This window comes from Cyprinodon tularosa, unplaced genomic scaffold (assembly GCF_016077235.1).
Source record: "Cyprinodon tularosa strain WSP-4 unplaced genomic scaffold, ASM1607723v1 ctg65, whole genome shotgun sequence".
In the NCBI taxonomy this organism is placed as follows: domain Eukaryota; kingdom Metazoa; phylum Chordata; class Actinopteri; order Cyprinodontiformes; family Cyprinodontidae; genus Cyprinodon; species Cyprinodon tularosa.
In genome coordinates, this window is record NW_024039396.1 from 283,990 (window position 1) to 300,116 (window position 16,127).

The following is a 16,127-nucleotide window of genomic DNA, read 5'->3' on the forward strand; positions in this document are numbered from 1 at the left end:
AGCTAGAAAAGATGTGGAAAGTGAGAGCAGCAGTGGTGCCAGTGGTAATTGGAGCACTGGGGGCTGTGACCCCCAAACTGGGAGAGTGGCTACAGCAGATTCCAGGTAAAACATCAGAGGTCTCTGTCCAGAAGAGCGCAGTCCTAGGAACAGCTAAGATACTGCGCAGAACCCTCAAACTCCCAGGCCTCTGGTAGAGGACCCGAGCTTGAGGATGACACATACCACCCCACGAGGGGTGAGAAAACAGTTTTTGTCTTATATATAAATATACATATATATATATATATATATATATATATATATATATATATATATATATATATATATATATATATATATATATATATATATATATATATATAAATATCTATATATATATATATATACATATATATGCCTCTAAATGTAAACATGGGTTCAGTTCAATTCAACAATACCTCATTAGTCCCAAAGAAAAAGTTAATGCTAAACTTGTATATTATGAGTATCTTTAATGATAAGTTGTGGATGCTGGTTGCCAATGAAGGATCTCCTGTAGACAGTCTGATGCAATCATTTAAGATATGCATTTATATATATATATATATATATATATATATATATATATATATATATATATATATATATATATATATATATATATATATATATATATATATATATATATATATATATATATATATATATATATATATATATATATATATATATATATATATATATATATCAGTTCCAATAAGAGGAGATAGAGGCTACTGACATCAAGACAAGAAAGCTCCTCACAATGCATGGAGGGTTCCACCCCAAATCCAGCACCCTGAGACTGAGACCCTGAGACTGTACACCAAGCGTAGCGAGGGAGGCCGAGGGCTAGTGAGTGTCAAGACCACTGTCCAGGATGAAACAACTAAGATCCAGGAGTACATCAGAAAGATGTCCCCCAAAGACAAATGGCTTGGTGAGTACCTCAGGCAGGAGAAAACCGAAAGTGAGGACAAGAAAGAAGAAGGAGAACCATCATGGAGGGACAAGCCGCTGCACGGCGTATACCACAGACAAATTGAAGAAGTGGCTGATATAAAAAAATCCTACCAGTGGCTGGAAAAGGCTGGACTGAAGGACAGCACAGAGGCACTAATCATGGCAGCACAAGAACAGGCACTCAGTACAAGATCAATAGAGGCCGGGGTCTACCACACCAGGCAGGACCCCCGATGCAGACTGTGCAAAGATGCCTCTGAAACAATACAGCACATAACAGCGGGGTGTAAAATGCAGGCAGGAAGTGCATACATGGAACGCCACAACCAGGTAGCTGTCATAGTGTACAGGAACATCTGCCATGAGTATGGGCTGGAAGTCCCAAGGTCAAAATGGAAGACACCTCCTAAGGTAGTTGAGAATGACCGAGCTAAGATCCTATGGGACTTCAAGATCCAGACTGACAAACAGGTGATGGCTAACCAACCAGACATCGTGTTGATCGACAAACAGCAAAAGAAGGCAGTAGTGATAGATGTGGCAATCCCAAGCGACAGCAACATCAAGAAGAAAGAACACGAGAAGCTTGAGAAATACCAAGGACTGAAGGAGGAGCTAGAAAAGATGTGGAAAGTGAGAGCAGCAGTGGTGCCAGTGGTAATTGGAGCACTGGGGGCTGTGACCCCCAAACTGGGAGAGTGGCTACAGCAGATTCCAGGTAAAACATCAGAGGTCTCTGTCCAGAAGAGCGCAGTCCTAGGAACAGCTAAGATACTGCGCAGAACCCTCAAACTCCCAGGCCTCTGGTAGAGGACCCGAGCTTGAGGATGACACATACCACCCCACGAGGGGTGAGAAAACAGTTTTTGTCTTATATATAAATATACATATATATATATATATATATATATATATATATATATATATATATATATATATATATATATATATATATATATATATATATATATATATATATATATATATATATATATATATATAAATATCTATATATATATATATATACATATATATGCCTCTAAATGTAAACATGGGTTCAGTTCAATTCAACAATACCTCATTAGTCCCAAAGAAAAAGTTAATGCTAAACTTGTATATTATGAGTATCTTTAATGATAAGTTGTGGATGCTGGTTGCCAATGAAGGATCTCCTGTAGACAGTCTGATGCAATCATTTAAGATATGCATTTATATATATATATATATATATATATATATATATATATATATATATATATATATATATATATATATATATATATATATATATATATATATATATGTGTGTGTGTGTGTGTGTGTGTGTGTGTGTGTGTGTGTGTGTGTGTGTGTGTGTGTGTGTGTGTGTGTGTGTGTGTGTGTGTAATTTTTTTTACATACTTTTAATTGTGGCAAATTTGCCTCTCCATACTGATAAGGTCATTTTGATATTTGTATGAAGCTCTTACATAGTACAGTCAATTAAAGCGTGTCTGCCCAATTTTTTTTTTAATTATTATTTTTTTTTTTTTTTTTTTGCGGTTATTAGTTCAATAAAAGCCTTTTTTATTGAAATATTGTCCTAACAATTCAACCAAAGCCTTTTTTTTTATCAATGTCACATTTATTGCGTTTATAACTACGATTTATATGATTGGCTGAGCCGTGTGACGTCACCCCCCGACAGGAGTTTCTCCGACAGCTGGGGAGCTGTTCATGCGTGCTTTTTTCACCTGTACCGTTGATCATTTGAACTAATTAAAGGTCTATATTTAACAATGGGAGACAAGAAGAGTCCCACAAGGTAAAACCCTCGCTGGTATGTTTCCATGAGGACTTTAACTGGCTTTTAAAGAACAGAAAGCTGAAGGAATGGATGGAGCTGTGTGGTACTCAAAAGTGTTCATGGCGGCTGTTAGGAGTGTGGATGTGTGGCTGCTTTCTCTGCCTTACTGACCGGTTCAGACCAGAAAGTGATTTCCCACTTTAGCTGTATGGCTGCTTTTATATATATTTATTTAAAAACATAGCTGCCTTTGTTAAAACCTCCGCTGTTCGTGTTTGTTGTGTTTGTGTGTAAAGGCCGAAGCGGCAGTCCAAGCCGTCCGATGATGGGTTCTGGGACTGCAGCGTGTGTACGTTCAAGAACAGCGCTGAGGCGTTCAAGTGCTCGATGTGTGATGTGAGGAAGGGGACTTCAACCCGGTAAGTTTACCCCAAACCATAACTGTGACACACACTTCCACCTAGCTGCTGCTAAAGATGACAGCGACTTAAACTGCACAATGAAGCACACACTTTTTTTAATGATTTGTGTGCTAGATTAGCAGTGATGTCAAAAGTACACACAGTTGTTACTGAAGTAGAAGTATTGCTACTGCAGTTTAAAAACACTGTGGTAAAAGTTGAAATATCAACTTGACCTCTTTACTTAAGTAAAAAAGTGAACAAGTATTTGCTCCAAAAACTACTTAAAAAAAACCCTTAAAAAAATCAGCCAGATGCCACTAAATGAAAAACAAAAACTAAATCTGTCTGGAGCCACAAAAATATAAAAGTCCTATAAGCCTCGTTTGGCAACACGGGCTCTAAGTGTATTATCCCACTATAGAAAAGGACTATGTGGGCTTAAATATATAATAAGCATTCATGATTAAATGTTTATCCTGGAGCACATAGTAGCATGAGGTGCTGGAGGAGCAGTGAAGGCATTGATGAAATTGTAGAAACACAACAAAGGAATCTTTCTATGGTGGATGTGTTTCTGTCGTGAGGAGTTGATTAAGTGATGAGAAAACAAGCAGGAGCTGACATCCATCAGAGCAGAGCTCACTAACCCTGAAATCCCACATCCTTCTGTCACCATCGTTCCTTGGTGTGATTTATGTTTTTAGGATTTCGGGGGAAAATGGGGCAAAGTTCACATCCCTGCATCAGAGCCCTACCTGTTTGATCTGGGGATGGTTTTCCATCCTTTCAGAAAAAAACTAGCAGCAGTAGTGGAGCAATCAATTTCTTAATCCTATCTTTGCGCTCGTCTAATTTATCCAGAAGTTCTGCAATCGCACCTGTTCTCTCACTCGTAACTTTGTGATCGGCTGCATATTTAGTTTGCCTTCCCTGGAAATGCCTTTCCAATTTTTATTTTTTTTTGGACAACCTCTCATTACAAAGTGAAAATGGATGCAATCCTTCCGTCCACATTTATAATGAAAGCAAATTATTTGCTCCATTCTTTGAATCCTCTTTTCTCATCAGCCATCTTCCTTTTTTCCCCTTTGTACCATGGTCTGAGACACACCTGCAGCTTTGTTTGCCTGGCACCGCGCCACGCTGGTTGGCTGCAAGTTGTGACCGCTGATATCTATGGCTATGACACAAATTATTGTTTAAATTTATTTATTATACAAATGTTTACAGCAATTGGAAAACATAATTTTTTTTTTGACCTCTTGCACACCATATTAAAACAAAACAAAAAATAATTTTTCATACATTTTTGAAAAAGCTCCAGGGAGCATCAAGGGGGACGCTCAAGAGCTGCATGTGGCTCCGGAGCCGCGGGTTGCCGACCCCCGATCTAACCAATGAGTGTTTGTCTTATATGACTCATCCAATTACTCCAGTTTTCACTAGATGTGGATGGCACCTGTCACTACCCCATCCGTCCCGGAAGCACGATCTGCCCTGCACATGCGCGAACAGATATACATCCAGGTGTCCATAAATAATATAATTATGGTTACTAAAACTACTTATTTCTTTCTTTAACTCACTAAATAATGCTAATACACATCTTTTTGAAATGCTTTATGACTTTTGTGACACAATTTTTATGCGTTTTACATTTTCTTCCTGAAATTGCTTCTCTGACGTCATCATCAGACATGCTCAGAGCAGTCTGATTAAACCATGTTTATCTGCATTTTAGTCGTTTCTTTCTTTAGATTTCGCACTATAACCAAAATGTGCTCTCAATGTTTTTACAACTTAAGATAAGCTTATAGCCAATCAGCTTTCGTGTTACTGTCGTGTCCATCACTTGATGTTGCATGAATGGAACTGGAAGATTTGGTGCTGTCGTTTTCATAGGAGTTTAAAACATTTTGCATCAATGGAAACTGTTTTATTCTTGGCTTAAGTTTGCTCTAAACAGCAACTATAAAGCCTGCTGATGCAAATTACGTTCAGTTCTGCTGGTCTGGTTGCAGCCCAGCACCTGTTCTGGTACTTCCATCTTTAAGTGACCTACTGTCCTCTATGGGTCAGAGCCTGCAGAGGTTCACTTTGTGACCAGATATCACTCATACAGCGCAGTGTATTTTTTACGCAGACCGACTTTGGTGTCAGTCAGAACATCCTGTTTATATTTCATCAGTTAGTGGTCGAGAGTGTCATCAGGTTTGGGATGACGATGTGGTTCGGTGGTCTCTCCCCACAGTTCACATCAAAGTTGCAGCACCTGGTACAGACTGCCATGAAGGTGATGTGGAGGACCGACAAGCTCTCCCTTCCGTCCGTCTATAAGGAAGGGAGAATGTTCAGAATCCCAAAAACCAAATTGGACCACTTTCAATAACAATTTATCCCCACCTCCATCAAAATTTTCAATCAAAATTTTAAATAGATCGGTAAGCAGAGAAATGGGAAGTGTTCTATAACTTTCTGCTTGTTTTTTTAAGTATTATGTTATTTTTTATTTTGTTTTAATTCTTTAGGGGATGTGTTATGAGTGTGTACTTAACTTGTTTGGACGCATAGGCTTTGTTAGTTGAGAACTATTTTCTCAAATGACTAGACTGTTCCAGGTTCAGCCATCTAGGGGCCTGATCTGCAGAGGGTTTGACTATCTTAAAAGGGTTGCAAACATGTTTGCACGCTCATAGCAGATCTTCAAAGGGCGCAAAGTGACTGTGTTTGCAATTCAGCAGATGGAGTTTGCAAACCTTTCATTTTGTGTGTTTGCCTTTATCAATATGAAGGTCATATTCTAATGACCAAACTGCACAAATTCATGGATGCAGGATATGCAGATCTAAATATTTACCTCGTGCAATAGAGACGAGTGTTGATAGCAGGTGGAGCTAATGTTGGCACCCTTCCACAAAGACAAATACAGGATGGCTAAAGTCGTGCTTTTTGCTGAGTGAGCGGTTCTGGGTTTTTCTTGTTTGGACAAAGAAGCCACATGAAAAAAAACAGCTACTTTCTCAATTTGAGTTGTCCAAAAGGTTTTAAATTGGGACCAACACATGATGTATGTTAGCTGCACTCTATACTTTATGTTTAACATGAATTGATGTTCAACTAGACGAGTTGTTCTCTTGGATGAAAGTGTTTGAATCTATGAAAAACTGCTTGGTTTAGTAAAACTTAGTATTTTTTCATATTTGAATTATTTGCCATTTGTGATTAGTATGCAGAAACATTGAAATAGAATTTATTTTTAGATAGTTGGCCTTGTATAATACAACATTTATTTACATACCCGAAAAGACATTGGTAACACTTTAATATAAATAAAAAAAAGAGGCAAATGTATCAATCAACAGAATGGATAAACAGCTCAGCCTTAACAATGACTGCATAACTTTAAAATGCTTGACGTAGCTTGCCTGTGAATAAATTAGTTGTTAAGTTGTTTCATCACAGTCTAAGAGAGCAGCTTCAATTATCTTTTACAGGGAGCGAACAAACGTCCAGCACTTAGTTTTGCCCCCAAAATGTGTTTAATTACCCCCTTAAGTTTACTATTGGATTAAGGTCTGTGGATTAGGCAGGGCACTCAGTAACGTTAAGCTCGTCTGGAGATAAGAGGCAGTTCACTTCTGTTAGGCTTCAGAGGCATTTTCTTCTCAGCATGACCCTTTCCAAGCATTTGGGTATATTCAAACTAATCCCTGTTATTTTATAACCATAAAACCCCATAGCATGATGGGTGACCAATTAAAAACCAGCAGGGTCCGAATAAAGAAAATCAACAACCTGTAAAGGTCTGGAGAGACTTTTAAATTTAATCTGGTACTTTAAACAGAATTTATCACTGAAATAATTTTGTTTTTTATGAATCCATGTTATACATTAAACTTTTAAATAAAAAAAAAATAAAAAAATCAATTTTAAAATCTAAAGCGTTTTTTAAATCAGAGAACAACAATCGTTCAGTTTTGTATATAGGCAATTTCCTGATTCCTGTTTTTATAAAACACCTAAACTTTACTGCTTACTCTGACCTGCAAGGTTTTTAAAACTGGGTTTAAATGGCGATAAAGCCATTCTCAAGCACATCAAGATGCTCGTTCGTGAGCCTGGATCGATATTTATTTTTTATTCTGTTCATGGTGGAGAATCCTTCTTCAGAGCAGTAGGTTAATCCAAACATACTCAAAATATGCAGGGTCGTCTTTGGGCACGCCATTTCACTTTTCTTTCACCAGTTCACCGCAGTTCTCGCAGCAGTCCACACTTTCTCTGCTCTCTTTTTCTCATCCTCTTTTCCTTCTTTCTCATCGCCCGACCTGCCAAAGGTTTCCATGCTGTGTCTAGTGTCTCGCCGCAGCGACCCAGACTGACAGCAGCTCATTGGCTAATTTGTATCACGTGTAGCCTGGTCCCGGACACTCCGGAGGGCTTTACCATATTAACAGGAGAAGCAGCGCAAGTGAAGTTAGACGCTACCGTTGGACAACATGCAGTAATTTATAAATGTTTTAAATCAGGTTGGGTCCGGTTTAGCCAGCAGGTGGGTCCGGATCCGGACCGCGGTCCACTAATCCGTGACCTCTGCTTTACAGTATGAATGAGGTCAAATTCTTTGTTTTTGGGTTGCTGTATAATGGCTAGCTCCTAAACCTGACTAAAATCTTACTGGACCGTACTTTGGCAAATCAAAACCTCAAGCATGTCTATTTGTCTTGGACAGGGGTCGGCAACCCGCGGCTCTTTAGCCTCCCCCTTGTGGCTCCCTGGAGCTTTTTCAAAAATGTATGAAAATTTATTATTTTTTTTTTTTTGTTTTAATATGGTGTGCAGGTTGCACACAAAAATGTATGTTTTCCAATGCTTAAAACATTTGTATTATAAATAAATGTAAACAATAATTTGGGACTCATTTGCTTTGATTATCAATGCTGAACGATTGCATTTTTGCTTTGTAATGAGAGTGTGTCAAAAAAGATAAATTTGGAAAGGTATTTCCAGGGAAGGCTAAATCTGCAGCCCACCACCAAGCTGGGAGTGAGAAAAAGTGCGATTGCAGGATAAATTAGAGGAGCGCAAAGATAGATTTAAGAAGTGGATTGCAATTCCAAACTCCACTACTGCTGCTAGTTTTGTTGCAAGGATGGAAAACCATCAACAGATCAAACAGGTAGCGCTTTGATGCAGGTATCTGAACTTTCTTCCATTTTTTTTCCCCAAATCCTAAAAATATTAATCAGACAAAGGAACGATGGTGACGGAGGATGTGGGATTTTGGGGTTAGAGAGCACAGCTCTGATGTCAGTTCCTGCTTGGTTCCTCATGACTCAATAAAACAGAAACACGTCCACCATAGAAAGATTCCTTTGTGTTTCTATATTTTCATAATTGCAAGAAAACTTAAACCGCGCAGTGAAGGTGGTGAAGCGGCGCTCGGTGAAGCGGTGCGCAATGGGAGCGTTCACTGTTCCTCCGTCACCTCAGGCTACTATATGACATTGGCTTCAGGATAAACATTTAATCGTGAATGTTTATTATATATTTAAGCCCATATAGTCCTTTTTTATAGTGGGATAATACACTTAGAGCCCGTGTTGCTATACGAGGCTTATATAAGGCTTTTACATTTTTGCGGCTCCAGACAGATTTTTTTTGGTCCAATATGGCTTTTTGAGCAGTTTGGTTTGCCGACCCCTGGTCTTGGAGCATTTTTTAATGGTATCTTCGCCTCCCATAGGTCCTCCCCTCCATCATAGAATATAGATGCAACTCTTTGTGTTCAATCAATTGAAGAAGTACATATTGGTTTACCTTTCATAGTTTCCTACTGGTGGTTTCTATTCAAATCCTTTAATTTTACATTTCTAACTTTTGTTTTATACATTTCCCTCTTGGCAGTGAACTTTATAAGTGAAATATGATCCTCTTCTTAGCAATGTTTGGAACAAGTTTTTTGGGGTTTTTTTTTATTCCCCAAGGATGAATGACTTCACTACTGTGAATGATTTGGGAAAATCCCTTTTTAATGAATTATTCTGTTACACAAAATAGGTAGCAAGCATGTTATTGTATTATTCTATGATTAATAGTATATTAGGTCCTTTGTATTCATGTATATTTGTTATTTCTACAGAGATTAAACAGGTTAGTGACGTTGGATTTTTTTTTTTTTCAGTCATCAAAATAATACCGTATTTTCCCGACTATAGAGCGCATCTCTATATAAGCCGCACCCACTAAGTTTTAAAAAAAAACTAGAGAAGTACATATAAAAGCCACATCGGGGTAAAAGCCGCTGATAACAACTGAAATGGTTACCGGTACCTCGTTTAACAGAACACAACTGAACAGATTAGTTTCGGAATGGTTTCTGTAGCACAAAAGTAAAAGTGCTGATCAAACAAAACAGAAAAGTTATTGATTGATTTATTCATCGTCCTCCTGCGCACTGAAACCACTGAAGTCATCTTCTTCAGTGTCGGACTTGAACAGCATCAGAAGAGCTTCATCACATACCTTTTCTGTGTGGATATCAGAGTTGTTCTCTGTGTCGCTGTCATCCCGGGGTGAAGCTGGCTCTGAAGCTGCGGTGCCCTCTTCATGCAGCAGTCCGGCCTTTTGGAACCCGTTGGTGATCGTAGATTCCTTCATGCTGCTCCACGCTGTTAGGATTCACTGACAGACATCAGAAAACGATGCTCTTCGCATGCGGCCAGTTTTTGTGAAAGATTTTTCGCCGCTTGTCATCCAAGCCTCCCATTCACTCCGGAGTGCTGCTTTAAACGCTTGATTCACGCTGATGTCCAGAGGTTGCAAAAACTTTGTTGTGCCTCCAGGAATCACAGCAGGAATTGAGTTAGTTCTTTTGATGACAGCTTTCACTGAATCAGTGATGTGGGCCCTCATACTGTCCAAAACAAGAAGCGCCTTTTTCCGGTGAAAAAATCCTCCTGGGCGCTTTCCGTAGCATTCCGTTAACCAGTCCTTCATAAGACTTTCTACCATCCATCCTTTCTGGTTGACTTTAACCACTATGTCCTTCGGGAGCTGGTCTTTCGGCATAGTTTTGCACTTAAAAATAACCATCGGGGGAGGCTTCTTTCCAGAGGCGGTGCAGCCCAGGACGCAGGTGAAATGAGTTCTCTCATGTCCGGTGGTTTTCACCATAATGGATGATGCACCTGTCTTGTTTACGGTCCTGGTCAGAGGCAGATCAAATGTTAATGGCACTTCATCCATATTTATAATCTCGTCTGGTCCTATAGCGTTCTCCGCAATCTTTGTTTCAACAAATTGTCGGAAATTTGCAACTTTTTCCTGGTAGTCTGGGGGGAGTTGCTGACAGAGAGTTGTCCGCACCCTGATGGACAGGTTCTTTCTTCTCATGAATCGGAAACACCAAGACGGTCCTCCGTTGAAATCCTCAATATTCATTTCGCGGGCGACTGATTTGGCTTTCAGACGGATTTGCACGGTGGATACACCTCGGCCACCTGCTCTCTGAGTGTTAACCCAGTCCTCAAGAACATTTTCAAGTTCAGGCCACCTCCTTTTATGTCCTCTGAAAGCCTTTCTAGTTTTTTTACATTGGATGAGTTCTTCCCGCTGCCGTCTCCAGCGCCGAACCATGGATTCATTCACGTCAAGTTTACGTGCGGCAGCTCTATTTCCTTCCTGTACTGCCAGATCGATGGCCTTCAACTTAAAAGCGGCATCATACGAACTTCTTCGTGTGGTTTCCATGATGAGTGGGTATGGCTTTTAACAAAACTCTCCGTCGTGCCTGCTGCTTACAAGTGCTAAATAAAAATTAGCGCTATCTTCTTCTTTGATTTCCAACTTTGACTTCCCTACCGTCTCGTTTTTTTTTACTTTCTGCTAAAGCGCCCCCTGGCGGGTTGCGAAAAATCCACAGAAAAGCCGCACCACATTATAAACCGCATGGTTCCAAGCATGGGGAAAAAGTAGCGGCTTATAGTTGGGAAAATACGGTAATGATCGGTATTTATTTATTCATTTTTTTTCAGACATCTGTATGACTTAAGTGAATAATAGTGTGTATATATATTTTTTTGTCTCCTTCAGAAAACCACGGCCTGTTTCTCAGCTTGTCGCAAAGGTAAATCAACAGTTTGCCTCGCCGACGCATCCCAAAAAGGAAAAGAAGGAAAAATCTGAGAAGGACAAAAGTGAAAAGGATACAACACTAAAAAAGAAAAACCAGAAAAGGATGAGGTAACTGCTTCACTTCCATTACAAAATGTTTGAAAGATTAATTCTTTTTGTTATCATTTATTATCCTTTCTACAGGGTTCCCGCGGGTCCTTAAAAAGTCTTAAAATGCATTGAATTCTTCAAAATAAAACTAAGGCCTTAATTGGTATTAAAATGTCTTAAATCAGTCTTCTGTTGGTCTTAATTTTTAAAACATAAATAGGATTATTTTTATTAGGATTTATTTTCGTAATCTAAATAAAACGTTAAAATTCTATTTTTTTTTGTATAAAAAAAAAAAAATTACAATTCGCCATTATATTTTCCGTCCCGATAGCGGAACCAATAAAAGCGTTGTTGCGGCCGGGACATTTGGGAGATGCGCAATTAACTTTTTGTCTGGAAAATATGAGCAAGTGTAAATGTAACCAAAATTGTCTCCAGCCAAGAGTTTTCTCCATGGCTAAAACCAGGGAACATACATGAGGCTCATTGGATTTTGTGCAAGAAGTCATTCAAGCTCGGAACGATGGGAATTAAGGCAGTGGAGTCGCACATGCGAAGCACGAAACACAAAATGGAGTTACCGAGAAACAGCCGGTATTTCTCAGTTTAGTTCCACCCTTGTCTCTGCAACGCCTCCACTTATCACCAAATCAAAGAAAAATAGCTGCAAAAAAGACTTAGCACTGGTTATGTTGTGGCTTTAAAACTGATTTGTTTTGTTCCCTGCTAAAACAAAGTTTGTGAATTCAGTTAAATAATTGTTCAAATATATCTGTCATTTGTGTGTTTTTAGCTTTCTTCCTGTATGGGAAGTTTTCCAAAACTTGAAACATTGGTGCAGTGGTTTATGTTATAATAAACCTTTGGGTTACGTTGTCGCAAGCAGGTTTTTCTTGTGTTTCTTGTGAATTTGGTCTTAAATTTTTATTTCAAGGGGCATTATAAAGTCTTCAATTTAACTTGCCTTATGCTGTAGGAACCCTGTTCTAAGTTTGTTTTTTTTTTTTTTTTTTTTTTTTTTTTTTCCAAGCAGGCCCAGGCTAAAGAACATAGACAGGAGCAGCGCCCAGCATCTGGAAGTCACAGTTGGAGACTTGACTGTAATTATCACAGACTTTAAAGAAAAAGTTAAACCCACATCTTCTTCGGCGAGCGCTGCCTCAGCAGACCAGCACAGCCAAAGTGGTTCAAGCTCTGATAACACGGAGCGAGGAGTCTCCAGAAGCTCATCGCCCCGTGCGGAGACTTCATCCATCAATGGAGAGATTCACTAACCCTCACCGTCTGCACTCTATACAGTCCCTCAGAAAATTAAACTTCATCATGCACAGTTTTTTTCTAAATTAAACCTTTAAATGGTAGCATTCACTTCCACTTAAGGTCGTATGTTTCACTGCCTTCCCTGTGTTTTACCTTGACTGGTTGATTCCAGATACCCCTGCAGCTAAAACTGTTCTGATGAACTGAAGAGAGAGCAGTAGCATTAAAAGTTGGATGTCGTTATATGACTGCGGCACATTTCCTGGTGCTTTAACAGTGTTAGATCTGTGTCACGGGCTGGTGTTAGTCCCTGCACAGAATAATAGGTCGTGAAGGAAATGTGTCAGCATGTTTTTTTTCTTTTTCTCAACATTATTTGCACTTGTTGCCAATCCTGTGTTTGTAACGACTTTAGCATTATTTTTATGTTGCTGTTAAAACACTGTTGGTTACTTGCCTTTTTCGGCATATGTCCTTATCCCATTCAATGCAATAACGTTTTTATTATCTTATCATTGGAGTACAGTTTGACTGAGCAAGCTTTACCCTCGGTTGGTGCAGTTTAGAATGATTTACTCTATAGATGGTTTATATTGTAAAATATTAAATAAATCATAGATACACAAATGTTTCTGAATTTATATATGACACTGTGTTTCTATCTGGTACTTGCATATTTTCTCATCCAGCAATCATCTTTAAGATATGCAGCTTTTCTTCACATCTGCAATTAAAATGCTGTCCTCTGGGATTTATAATGGTGAATAATCCATATAGGTTAATATTTTTAGGGTAAATTTAAAGGTTTGAGGCTTGAATATGGAACTACTCATCCTGGTTTCTATCAATTTATATCCTGGTTCTCTTTTATACCTGCATCTGACTGCAACATAATGAACTCTCCTCTATAATAACAGGATTTCTTTAAAATGTTGAACTCAATTTATTTTTATCTTTTGATTTTTTTTTTTTGTATACAATCATTTCTTTAAACATTTTGTGAAAAAAAACTCCTATTTTGAGATACTTTTAGAAATACTCATCTCAACAATTAAGAAAAATAATTTATTTCAAAAACGGAAACTTTAGATTATTGCATACAAGTGTGTGATTCAGGTTAATCTTTTTTTTTTCAATTTGATTTGGAATACAGCTATTGGGAACTCCCAATGCCCACATTCCCAGATGCATTTTTTTATTTTTTACTTGAAACCAAAAAAAAAAAAAGAAAATTATTTCACTGACTTAACAGTTTTCCAGCAGAAAGTCCTCATGATAAGCCAGAAATGTGTAGTTACTTTAGTTGCAGCTTTTTTACATCCATCAAGCTTAGTGTGCAGATTTCTAGCACAGTGATGCAGCCCTCGCCTGTCCTCCATATTGATTAATACTTTTATGTAGAGTAGCAGTTCTCGTTTGTTCTGGCAAAGGTCTACATCCCTCCATAAAGTTGTAAATGAATCAGAGGCTTAGGTTTGGAAAAGCTGGCTGTTCTGATCAAATACACAGGGATTAAAAGACTTTTTTACTGGATATCTTTGGTCTTGGTCATTTTAAAGTATACACCTTACTGATTTACTTCTAATTACAGAAAACATTTGAAGCCCCTCATACAGTGTACCTGTAACTTAACATGTGGCTGTGAGAAAGTGGACAGGAGTCAAAATATAATGCAAAGTTCTGCTTTGACAACAGTGATTTTACTGCATTTTCAGCTCTCACCACTGACCTGTAAAAACATGAGCTGTTGGATCATGTATCAGTTTTTGTTGGGATGTGTGTGCACTGCCAAATATTTGCTCCACTTTTCCATCACTCATTCTTTACTGCATTTTTTTTCTTATTGAAAGAAGCATTGGTGTGAGTAGAAGTTCTGTATTTTATGCAGTCTGTAGATCCTACAACAGGAGGGTAACTGTTCAAACACGATGACTGGGATATGCAGCGTCTTTACTGATGTATCCACCATGGCCACAGGTGTGTAAAGCCAAAACACACACACCATGTGGTTTATCTATTTTAGAGATGAGGTGATTGGAATACCTTTTTTAATTTATTTGGATGTCGGACCCAATATTTTTAGCAGCATATATATATACTCACTGCCAGACAAAAGTTTGAACACATCAAATTCATTGAATATCCTTATTACCTCCACCAAGGAGGTTATTAATGAGTTTGTGTGTGTTTGTTTGTCTGTCTGTCTGTGTACAGGATACCTTGATAAGTTATGAACATATTTTTATTAATTTTTTACCAAAGGTGCACCTCAGTCCCTCAATCCGATACATTTTGGTGATAATCGACGTCATAATCCAGATGCAGGATTTTTTTAAATGATTTGGTGGAACAAAGAGATCTTCCCTAAACCAGAGAGTAGCAGCATTGACTGAAATAAAAAAAGGCCAGAAGAATTACACTGAAGACAAAAACACAGAGAAGGTGAGCCGTGCTTTGCTCAAAGTCTCAGAGTCTGTCTGCTGATCAAATAAAGCAGAGTGAATAAAGAAGGTGAGAGCAGAGCAGACACCGGAGGCTGCAGACTCACACTGTGCCATATCTATAAACTTAGGAAAGGATTTTAAGGAAAAGTTTACCAAAGCTGCCCCTCATGCCAAAGAACAATTCATTCAAATCTGGGAATAATCTATAGATGTCAATCACAAATTAAACATTTAAAGGGGAGCTATTTTTTGAGAATCCTGAATTTAATCGTGTTCCTTCCAACTCTTTTGTCTAAAAGACACAATATGTGTTGGCTCCCATTGACTTCCATTGATTTTCAGTCATTTTCAAGTCAATGCCATAACCCTAAACCTAGCCATTACCCAATTCATACCTAACCCTAATCCTGACACCTGTTAGGTTTAAACACCCAAACGCTTCTCAAATAACCTGAAGAAGAAGGATAAAAGACGTTAGATTGTTTTTACCCACTGGGAGAACAGCAGATATGGCATCAGTTACAATCTCCCACCGCTCTAAAGCACCTCTGCTGTCTTCCTCGATCTTTATTAGAAAAAGGGAGTCCCTAGTTACAACAGATCACACTGTAACTCTAATGGAAGGGGAGGAAGTTGCAGCGTGATAAAGCGATGCGCATACATTTCTTCATGCAGATAGCAACCATGAGTTATACACATGAACATCCAGTTCCTGGCACCTGCAAAGGAAACTTTCACAAGAGTCTAATAAAGATGATAGAAAGAATAAATAAGGTTAATACAGGGTAAGATGAAATGAAATAGAATAGCTCTAACAACACCTTAGACGTTAACCTATCCATTAGTAAAATTCCCTGTGAGGACCAGAGGTGTCAAGTAACGAAGTACAAATACTTTGTTATTGTACTTAAGTACACTTCTTAGGTATCTATACTTTACTCCATTACTTATTTTTCTTTCTACTTCTGACTTCTACTCATTACATTTTTACACAAGTATCTGTACTTTTTATTCCTTACA

The 16,127-nt window shown here is 38.4% G+C and overlaps 1 protein-coding gene across 2 annotated transcripts; it reads left to right on the top strand.

Moving 5' to 3' along the window:
- The first annotated feature begins 2,650 nt into the window (after nucleotides 1-2,650).
- LOC119799112 (YY1-associated factor 2-like) lies at nucleotides 2,651-13,585 on the top strand. Of its 2 annotated transcripts, none has more exons than XM_038308858.1 (4): nucleotides 2,651-2,788; nucleotides 3,067-3,189; nucleotides 11,269-11,418; nucleotides 12,434-13,585. In XM_038308858.1, exons 1-4 carry the CDS (start codon nucleotides 2,763-2,765, stop codon nucleotides 12,675-12,677), a joined length of 543 nt encoding a protein of 180 aa, XP_038164786.1. In that variant the 5' UTR covers nucleotides 2,651-2,762; the 3' UTR covers nucleotides 12,678-13,585. The 2 variants fall into 2 exon arrangements, with proteins under 2 accessions (XP_038164786.1, XP_038164787.1); XM_038308859.1 differs by having other exon boundaries at nucleotides 12,437-13,585.
- Nucleotides 13,586-16,127: the final 2,542 nt, after the last annotated feature.

What these genes read in the sequence shown, in the direction of transcription:
- LOC119799112 (XM_038308858.1), top strand. Translation starts at nt 2,763, where the DNA reads ATGGGAGACAAGAAGAGTCCCACAAG. An exon ending in AGGAAGGGGACTTCAACCCG is followed by an intron (nt 3,190 to 11,268) that starts GTAAGTTTACCC and finishes TGTCTCCTTCAG; the next exon opens with AAAACCACGGCCTGTTTCTC. An exon ending in AAAAACCAGAAAAGGATGAG is followed by an intron (nt 11,419 to 12,433) that starts GTAACTGCTTCA and finishes TTTTTTTCCAAG; the next exon opens with CAGGCCCAGGCTAAAGAACA.